Raw genomic sequence first — 10,459 nt, forward strand, 5'->3', positions numbered from 1 at the left:
CCTGCTTAAAATTCTCTCTTTCTCTCTCTCACTCACTCTCTCTCTCTCTCTCTCTCCCTCTGACCCTCCCCCACTTGCACTCACTCTCTAAAAAATAAAATATATATATATATATACATATATATATATATATCTTAAAACAAACAAACAAACAAACAAAAACAATGTCCTGTCCGAACAGATTTTTCAAACGACATGTGACCAAGGCCCCGTCTTCTGGCAGGTGCCAGTGTTCCATTCTGCTATCTCTGTCACTTAGACCTCTTCCATACTCTTGAGCTCACTAGCCCCACCTCACCGTTCCTGTCCCTTCTGGACCGTTCCCTACTCTCGCCTCCAAACCACTTAACCCCTCTACAGCCACCTGGAAAATAGAGAGGCGGTGCTATGTGATCTGTTACATTCCCTCCAGCCCTCAAATTCTTTCATCCTATTTATTCTAAACAGGATGCTTTGTCTCCTCCACATATGCTGCCCCATTGCAGTTGAATGAAAGAGAGGCCATGCCCAATCTCTGTCCCTACTTTTTAGAATATTTCTTCCATTCACAATTACTCTCTCAGTGATGCCATACACATCTGTTTTTGTTCAGATACATACACAGCATTCTGTTACATTTTTGTAGTTAATCAAAAGGTACAGTGAAGAGATTGAAAGGATCATCTTTTTACGAAATCATTTCACAACTTGCTGTGCAACAATAGCAAGCCCCTGGGCCTCAAGTTCCTCATCTGCAAAATGAGGAGGCTGGAATTCACCACGTCTGCCGGAAACAGTCTATTCTAGGAATGAAACACTTAAAATCCTGCACAGCTCTTGCTTTGCAAGAGGAAATTGCAAGCAGGGAAGGGTGAATTCATACCCGCCCCCCCCCATCTCTGCCTGGATTTTCCCTTGCCCCTTAGGTTCCATGGTTTTGATACTTCCAAACTCCACCATTCCCTGGGCAGGCCCTTCAAACCTGGCTAAAGAGTGGATAAAGACTCTCTTTGCTTCTTTACAGAACAACTAAGGCACCAACCCAAAGGAAATCCAGAGATACAAACAGTAAATCCATTTCTGTTCAATCCCAGGGAAGCAGCAAAGAGCATTTGTCCAGCGTTCCCTTCTCCTGTGATACCTACGCTTGAGCCCAGGAAGGCTCAGCTTTGCACACGCCTCCACCCCTCAGAGATTCCTGCCCCTCCGGGCCAGGTGTTCTTCGAACACTGAAATGTCTCCCAGCACCCAGAATTTGCTGAGCCTAAAGATTCTGTCTGGCGCCAGAGTAATTAAGTAAGGCTCTCTGGTTCAATCTGCTTAGACTCCCTAGAGTCCACTTACTGAGTATCAGCTTCAGGCTTGAGGGGGCACCCCACTTCTCAAACGACTTGCACAGTTAGAATGATGGGCCCAGTGCCCTGAAGCCCAGAAAGCATTCCCATCAGGGTTTTTCAAACTTTGAAGTACGCACAAATCAACACGGGATGTTGTTAACATTCAAATCTGGACTCATTAAGACTGTGGCATTTCCAACAAGCTCCTGGGTATTGCCATTGCTGCTTGCTGCTCAGCAGACCACACTGTGGTCGCAGGTCCTTGTCTAGAGGTCAGCACGCTTTTTTCCACAAAGGACCAGATGGTAAATAGTTTCGGCTCTGCAAGCCACAGGTCTCTGTTGGAGCCACTCAACTCTCCCCAACAGCAACTGTAGCCAAATGCAGCCATGGGCAATATGTAAACCAACAAGCATGGCTCGGTTCCAGTAAAAGTTTATTCACAAAAACAGATGGTGGGCTACAGTTTGTCAACCCTCTCCCTAGTCTGCCTCAGAGAGGAAGCGATAAGCTCCCCTCTGGAATATTCCACGTTGTTGACATCCACAGCTAAAGTCCCATCACCATGAATATCCACCCACCATAAATATCCATCCATACCTCCCAGTGCAGGCTAAAAATACAACACCTCAGCCATGGAATGACTACCATAGCACACAGTATGAAATCTATTTATCACTAGCAATGTCCTTTCACATTCTTTAAGGTCTTCCTAAATTCTAAGTACTCCTATCTCTATAAACAGCCTTCAAAGAAAGCAGTTCAAGCTTATGGATTTTTGCCTTCTTCTCTGAAACCCACTTCTGTTTTCCAAATGTGTGGAGTGATGAGGAAAGCATATATTTCAAAGGTTGTTAACATAAGGGTTCTTTCGAGTAATTGTTCTGAAATCACCAACCTGCTTGGGATTAAATCCAAGAAAGGAGCAGGACTATAGCCCAGGTGTCTTTGAAGACAGTGGTGATGTGAACATGGAGGGTGGTTTGAGAAGACATGGTGGTGTCTAGTTATCAGAGTGAACTCATGTTTCCAGAAGTCTAAACAGATTAGCCATTGGTTCTTAGCTGGCCTGGGGCACATGGAACAGAAGCCAGCCTACAGTACATTTCTCAGAACTTTAGAGTTGGTGAAAGATTCAGCTTCTCGAAAATCCAGACTTTCTGGGGTGCCTGGGTGCCTCAGTTGGTTAAGTGTCTGACTTTGGCTCATGGTTCGTGAGTTCGAGCCCCAGGAGGGGCTCTGTGCTGACAGCTGGGAACCTGGAGCTTGCTTCAGATTCTGTGTCTCCCCTCTCTCTCTGCCCCTCCCCTGCTTGCGCATGCTCCTTTTTTTTTTTTTTTTTTAATCCAGACTTTCTCTCAGATTGCACATGTTTCCATGCCACATGCTCTGATGACACTGATGCATTTTCACTCAGTAGCAGTTGGCTTAGAACAGGCAGCTCAGCTCTTGTGCAGCAATCAGCTATAGAGTAATAGAACTCAGACCTCCCCAAAGGATTTTGCCAAGCACTTCTCTCTACTGAACTCTTTCTCCCCACCCAACCCCACCCTAAAGTGCCATAGGTGGGCCCTCAAGGCCTGGTCTTTTCATAGGCCTTCAAGATCAAGAGGGCTATTTGGACAACAGCCATGCAGATCAAACCAAGTTTTGAGAGAAGGCAGATCCCCAACTAGTAGTTAGGGATCTAAAATTCTACATATGGGGGCGCCTGGGTGGCTCAGTCAGTTGAGTGTCCGACTTCAGCTCAGGTCATGATCTCGCCGTCTGTGAGTTCGGCCCCATGTCGGGCTCTGTGCTGACAGCTCAGAGCCTGGAGCCTGTTTCGGATTCTGTGTCTCCCTCTCTCTCTGCCCCTCCCCCACTCACGCTCTGTCTCTCTGTCTCTGAAAAATGAATAAACCTTAAAAAAATTTTAAAATTCTACATATGGTAAAACCTTGGTTTGCAAGCATAATTTGTTCCGGAAATCTGCTTGTAATCCAAATCACTCATATATCAATGTGAATTTCAAGAGCCGTTGGCTCAGTTGTGATCATGTGACATTCAGCATCACGTACAACTCGTATTGCAAGATGTTGCTCTCTTATCAAGTTAAAATTTATTAAAAATGTTTGCTCATCTTGCGGAACACTCGCAGAACAAGTTACTCGCAATCCAAGATTTTACTGTATTTGTAATCTTCTTTTTAAAAATAATTCTATTAATAATGTGATGAAAATAGCAAGTAGTAATTACTAGACACAAAATAATCCACCTTTTTCCTGCCCCACCATGGTCCCTCTCTACATGACTTTTTTATTATTTACATAATTTTTCTCTTGGGATAAAATAAGTATAACCTTTATGAAAGGTAATTTGGTAACATTAATCAAATATCTTTTTTTATATATAGGATTTCTTTAAAAACATTTTTTTTAATGTTTATTTATTTTTGAGAGAGACAGAGCATGAGTGGGGGAGGGGCAGAGAGAGAGGGAGACGGAATGCGAAGCAGGCTCCAGGTTCTGAGCTGTCAGCACAGAGCCTGATGTGGGGCTTGAACTCACAAGCTGTGCAATCATGACCTGAGCTGAAGTCGGACACTCAACGGACTGAGCCACCCAGGCGCCCCACATTAATCAAATATCTTAAAGCCAGGTATGTTTTCACATAGTAACTCCATGTTTAGAAATGTAACGTAAGGAAATAATTAAGAGTATAGGCATAGATTTAAATAATTAAGAGTATAGGCATAGACTGAAAACAACCTAAAGTCCAGCACTAAGGTGTGGCTGAAGTAAAATACTAAATCTTTATGCAGCAATGGCGTGCTGTATCAAAAACGATGTACATTAATTGACAGAAAAGATATTTATATTGTATGATTAATGAAAAAAGGACACAAAATAAATATATGATAGAATTCTACAAGGAAAACCTAAAACATTAGAAATTTTTTTTCTCTCCAAATTGGGATTTAGGGCTATTTCTTTTCTTACAATTCTAGATTTGTAATTCTAAGTCTTAACAATGAGCATTGGTCACTCGTGTTATAAAATTCTGCCAATATTCAAATAAGTGTACTAATGATCATAGTTCAGCTACAATGACATGTTCTGCCTTTGTTATTTATGTGTTATTTCTTTTAATGGAGGAAACCTTTACACTCAGGCTTTAAAGGCTAAAAGCCTTTCCTTATCCCTTTTATAAAAATAAAATCAGGTAGGAACAGGGTGCTGAGAAGTCAAGTGCCCTCTGGCAGAACCTCAAGACATGAGAGTAGCCTGAAGTCTTGTTTTCTCTGAGATTTCTAGGCCTCGTCATCCCTTCCTTTGCTCTTGTGAAGTGCTGACTCATTAGGAACAGTAATCCTGGGGTCTCAACGAGATTTTGTTTTAGTACTCTCTTATTTTCCCGGGATCTTCAAAGACTTCTAAAGAAGGGTTCATCTAGCATTTTATACCTCAGTTCAGGAATCAACTTCTACCGATGATAATTTAGCGTTGACCATTGGCACCCAGTAGGAGTTACAGATGGACTTGTTGATAGTCCATGACGTGTCTGTCTAGGGAAGAGACACAGCTTTCAACAATCCTTTTCCCCTGGCTTCAGGAAAATTAGAATTCCATATTCAATACGCAGAAAGACAAAAGCTCTCCTAGAAAGCTTCCCTTCCTTTGTCCTATCTTTCCCCACACATTGTTTCTTTACATCAACGTGTCTTTCAAAGGATGAATACTTTTCTGGAAGAATCATCTAAAAAGTGCTACAATAGCCAAGATATGGAAACAACCTAAACATTCATCAGTAGATGAATGGATAAAGAAGAGGCGGTCTCTCTCTCTCTCTCTCTTTCTCTCTCTCATTACTGAGGCATAAAAAAGAACAGTATCTTGCCACCTGTGACAACATGGATGGACCTTGAGGTTATTGTGCTAAGTGAAATAAGTCAGAGAAAGAGAAATACCACATGATTTCACTTATAAGTGGAATCTTAAAAAAAAAAAAGACAAACAAATAGACAAAACAACACCCACACTGATAGATACAGAGAATAGAGTGGTGGTGGCCAGAGGGAAAGGGGTTCAAAAGGGGGGTGGTGTGAATGGGTGAAGAAGATCAAGACACACAAACTTTCAGTTATACAACAACCAAGTCATGGGGATGCAATGTACAGCATGGGGAATACAGTCAATAACATTGTATTAAGTTTCTACGGGGACAGGTGGAGATTAGACCTATTATGGTGGTCAGTTTTCACAATGTATATAAATGTCCAATCACTAACTTGTATGTGTGAAGCTAATAGAATATTGTATGTCAAGTATACTTCAATACATAAAAATGTGTTGAGCCAACACCTAAAGTTTTTACACTGTTTTCAAAAGGTGATAATCAATCTCGTTTTAAAATAGATTTCAGTGTCACTTACATTTCTCTTTGCCAACAAAGAGTCACTAATTAGATGGCAAGCTCTGGTCATGCTTGGGAGGAATTAGAGCAGGGCTTAAATGAAGGCTTCTGCAGTCACAGGAGTGTTAGGGAAATGTTTCCGTCCCAAGTCTAGTTCTGGTAGGGCAGCAAGTCTTTGTCATGGCGGCTGGGATTTTTGGATGATAACAACAACAGAGACTTTAAGTTTTACTGAAGAACTTAAATTGCCCCAGTGGGACTGTGAAATTGAGTGTTCCAGTTTCTCTTTCAAAGGTAGCTACCAGGGCACCTGGGAGGCTCAGTCGGTTGAGCGCCCAACTCTTGATATCAGCTCAGTTCGTGATCTTGAGGACGGATGTGGGATCCAGCCCTGCGATGGGCTCTGTGTTGACAGTGTGGAGCCTGCTGAGAGTCTCTCTCTCTCTCTCCCTCTCTCTCTGCACGCCCCCCACCAAATAAATAAATAAACTTAAAAAAAAAAAAAGCCACTCTCACAGTGGAGGTCTACATGCCTGACCACAAAGCAAGACCAAAGGTTCCACCTGTGCTTCCTCATTTATCTTTTCCTTTGATCCCATGCCCTTCAGTGAGCTGCTCATCATAAGCACTCAATAATTTTCCTTTCTTTAGAAAACCAGTACCTACTGAAAGAGAACTTCTATTCATTCTTGGAAATGGGGTTTCACAAAAGTATCTCCCACCATTCCTTCTGGATTTGTGAAGCTGTGAATCTGACACACCAGATTCTGCATAGTTGTGTTTTCCATAGATAACTTTCCCAGTCCATTGAGCCAATTTCACGTGTGCTTTCCGTATTTTCTCATAACTGTGCATTGTTGGTTGAGGTTAGAAATGTTATAAAAGTGCTGTGGACATCAAGGGAAGGATGACTAATGATTTTTTCTGCAAGAACCAAGAGGTTCTGGAAACCATAGCTCATTATCTAACTCACTTTTCCTGGCAAGAGTCTTAATCTCTTTTAAGACTGCACATTCATCTGGGGGAGCCTGGGTGGCTCGATCGGTTAAGCATCTGACTCTTGATTTCAATTCAGGTCATGATCTCACGGTCTGTGGGTTTGAGCCTATGCCAGGCTCTACACGGATAGTGCAGAGCCTGCTTGGGATTCTCTCTCTCTCTCCATATCTCTCTCTCTCTGCCCCTCCCTCACTCACACCCTCTTTCTCCCTGTCAAAATAAATAAATTTTTAAAAAAGATTTTTAAAATAAATAAATTTAAAAAAATTTTTTAAAAGATTAATTAAAAAAATCTCAATTCATGTTGGTTTCCACTCTTCACTAAGTCTAAAGATTTGGGTGGCAATACCTAGAATTATTTCTAGCCTTCAAGACTGTGAAAATTTAACAGCTTGTGACATCTGAATGTGAACCTATACTTCTTGTCTTGGTAACTGATCACACCCTCTTTGCAAAAGTTTTATTTGTGACATGATGCCTCTTCTGCAAATTTCCATCTCCAAGGGGGATTTCTAAAGTTTTCCCCATTCCTTTTCTAATTTTCTGATTTGAAAATGTTAAATTACAATAATAGCACACTCATTGCAGCAGATGAAATTATATAGTTAATAGTTACTTATTGTGACTATAATAAATCTATAATAGGAATAGTTAGTCCCTTCTCTCATGTATGCTACCTTTTCTGTCCATTTCCAGTTGGATGATACAAGGTAACCATGGCAAATTGATTAATTTCCTGTGTCTTTTCTCCTCAAGCAGAATACATAATTCTGTTGGGAACTTAAGACCTCCTGCCTCTTTGTGGAGTGAGAATTTACTGGAAAGAGGATATTGAATGACAAGTGTCCAAATGTGCAGGTGTAGTTGGGGTCATCCAGCAGGGACTCTAACTCTGCCAGACCAGAATCACTGACCTTCGGTGCCCCTGAGTCCAGCTGCTTGGCTTGGCCTTTGGATAGGAAATTAAGGTCAATGTTCATTAGAAGAGTTGAACCCACTCTTGCCTGGGGGCCTGAACAAGGGCATGACCTGATTTTGAGGATTCTCTTGCCCAGTGTCAGACAGGAAGACACATTGGCAACCGTGAACTGGCACTTAGAGGCTGTTCCATTTTCACTTGGGAGGTGGCACCCCCAGGCCAGTCGCAGGGGAAGAAGGTTTGCAGCAGCTTGCAGAGGGAAGGGTGGCTTGCTCTGCAGGGCCACCACACTCCCACCAGCATGAGTGACAGAGTCCCAGGAAGAGAAAGTCTCTGGGGGAAAATGATGCTCCTTTCTTAAGAGGGCGCACCGCCAAATTCTCAAATAAAGCCCATGAGCAATTATATCTTCCCTCTTGGCTGAGAGGCACTCTGGGGGTAGAAAGTGCTAGAGACTCCTTGAAACAGTAGGCAAATTTCTGTTCTGGTAGCAGAGGGGAGTTCTGCTCTGTAGGAAATAGTGTGTCCCTTCACTGAGGGCTCGGAAAGAATCCTCCCTGCCTTGCAATTTCCTGCAAGCAGGTGGGAACATCTGTACTTAAAAAATCTTTTTCCATGGAGGAAGAGGGCCCTGGATGCCATAAAACCGAAGGGGCCGTCAGGGTAATTTATTAGTCAACTTTGGGAATGAAAAAAGCCCTGTTTCTGCATTATGGGTGCCCTTTGTGTAGAATCATACAGTCTCAGGGGAAGGGCACCGAATAAGTCCTCTTTCCCTGCCTTTCCCATTCCGACACCCAATTCAGAGTACTTGGATTCATTTAAGTGTTTGTCAAATGACTGATGAGGGAATGAGGGAGTGAACAAAGTAATCCCTGCCTCTGCCAACTCTCCAGGGAAGAGACCAGGAGCCTTTCTCCTCCCACCCTCTTTGCACCCGTGATCCCACGCTAGCGCGCCCTGCACTCACCTTGTGCTGTTTCCACATGGCTCCCAGCGGCTTCACCTCGTGCTTGCCATGACGGCCCTCCTCCAGGCACAGATAGCACACCGGGGTTCTGCAGCTCACGCAGTACATGCTGTAGTTCTCCATTTCGTGTTCGGGGCACGTAGGGAACTTGCGGGCGGCGCTGCCCCCCGCCGCTCCAGCCCCCGCACCCCCCGGACTCTTGCAGCCGCCACCTCCGCTGGGGGCGCCCTGGGCCGCGCCCGGGGATGCTGAGGCTGCCTCCGCCGGCGCGGGTGGCGGCGGCGGCTGCACCAGGCGATGCTTAGCGAAGGGTCCCCGGGATGGATGGCATTTGAGCTGGCAAGCAGCGCAGTAGAGGACGTCGCACTGCTCGCATAGCGTGGCAGCCGGCTCCGGCGGGGTGCGGTCGCACAACTGGCAGATGGCCACTGCAGAGGCTGCGGACGCCCCCTGCGCGGCCCCGCGGCCCTGCTGGTACCGCTGCACGATGGCCTCGAGCAGCCGGTTACGCTGGAAGCCGCGGAGGCCTCGGTGGTCCAGGGAAGCGCTGCGGTGGCACTGCGGGCACGTGATGGAGCTTGAAGAGGACGAGGACAGCGAAGAGCAGGCGGCACCCCGGGCCGCGGCGGCCGAGGAGCCTGGCGGCGCGGGCACCATGGGCAGCACGCGAACCCCGTTGGGGGACTTGAGGCTCGGCGTGTAGGAACCATAACCGCTGTCTGTCTCGCTGTACAAGCTCAGCTTGTCCGCGTGGTCCCCGCCACCGCCCGCACCGCCGCCCAGGCCGCCAGCTGCGCTCCCGCCTCCGCCGCTGCAGGCCGGGCCAGCCGCCGCGTCGTGGTCCAGAGGGGGTGCCGCGGCGGCGCCGGCGGGTAGCCCCGAGCCCCGGGAGTGCAGGAGCGGCTGGGGCAGGTGCGGCTCACCGTCCGGGGTCTGCACGGCAATGGTACGAGCGCAAGGAAGGCAGACGTTGTGGGAACAGGGCAAGATGATGGGCTCCCGAAACAGGGAGCCGCACACGGGGCACTTCAGCTCCTCCTCCATCGCGGCGCGAACAGACCGAGGTGCTCAGGGTGGGAGATGGAACGGCCCAAGCTCCAGAGACAGGCTGAGGAGGGGACCAAGCGTGGTCAGCACCGGAGAGACTGCAGGCGAGGGCATTACACAGGCATGACCACTTCACAGCCTGGGGGCACGCCCCTCTCTGTGTCCTGGCGCCACCGCCCTAGGACGACTGGGGGCAAGAGAAGGGAAGGGGTCCTCACCTCCTGCCCGCGGGGCTCCTGCGCCAGCGGCTTCAACCTGCGGCCAGAGTCCAGAGTCAGTCCGCTGCCCTCGCGATGGCCTGTGAGGAGCTCTAGGTGATGAATCAGCACTAGCGCCGCCGCCGGCTGCAGCGCGCGTCTCCTATGCACATCAGGAGCAGCGGCCAGGCTGCCGTTTCCTAGCTCTCCTGTTTCAACCCCTCGGCTCCAGTGGGCAGCTGCCCAGGGGCTCCCTTTTGCCCCTGTCCTGCCCCAATCGGAGCGATCAGTAGGCGAGAAGGCGGGTGAGCAGGCCCCTTGGCCGTGGGGCTGGGTTCAGCACCACGAGGCGACGGACAGCGCCCAGAGCTCAAAGTGCCGCCCCAGCTCCTGGAGCGCAGACTGAGAGGCGGCCACCTGCCGTGCCGGGTCGCTGCGCCCGCGACTGTCTCGGTGGGGCCCAGCAGGCTCGGAGACCTTCTCTCGCCTCCCTCCCTGGTGGCTGCTGGTGCGAACCAAATGCGCCCTGGGGCTTTTCCCCTCCGCGGCAAGGATTGACCCGCTGATCTGGTTTGCTGCTGCTGCGGCGGCGGCGGAGCCTCTGACCTTGGCCGCG

General features: G+C 47.5%; 1 protein-coding gene across 2 annotated transcripts in view; it reads right to left on the bottom strand.

Annotated features, from left to right (window-relative positions):
- Positions 1–9,643, bottom strand: part of TRIM67 (tripartite motif containing 67) — a 50,513-nt gene extending 40,870 nt beyond the window's left edge. Inside the window, exons 1-3 of one of the 2 annotated variants that reach the window (XM_047088717.1) lie at positions 9,523–9,643; positions 8,891–9,402; positions 8,600–8,827 (exon numbers count right to left, since the gene is read on the bottom strand). In XM_047088717.1, the coding sequence (XP_046944673.1) occupies positions 8,600–8,827; positions 8,891–9,402; positions 9,523–9,643 (861 nt within the window). Of the gene's footprint in view, positions 1–8,599 lie in introns of both variants that reach the window. The other variant, XM_047088716.1, reaches the window with a different exon arrangement.
- Between the last annotated feature and the right edge of the window lie 816 nt (positions 9,644–10,459).

This window comes from Lynx rufus, unplaced genomic scaffold, assembly GCF_022079265.1.
Source record: "Lynx rufus isolate CCGP_SWC_20201006 ecotype Redwood Valley unplaced genomic scaffold, mLynRuf1.p SCAF_25, whole genome shotgun sequence".
NCBI classification, from domain to species: Eukaryota; Metazoa; Chordata; class Mammalia; order Carnivora; family Felidae; genus Lynx; species Lynx rufus.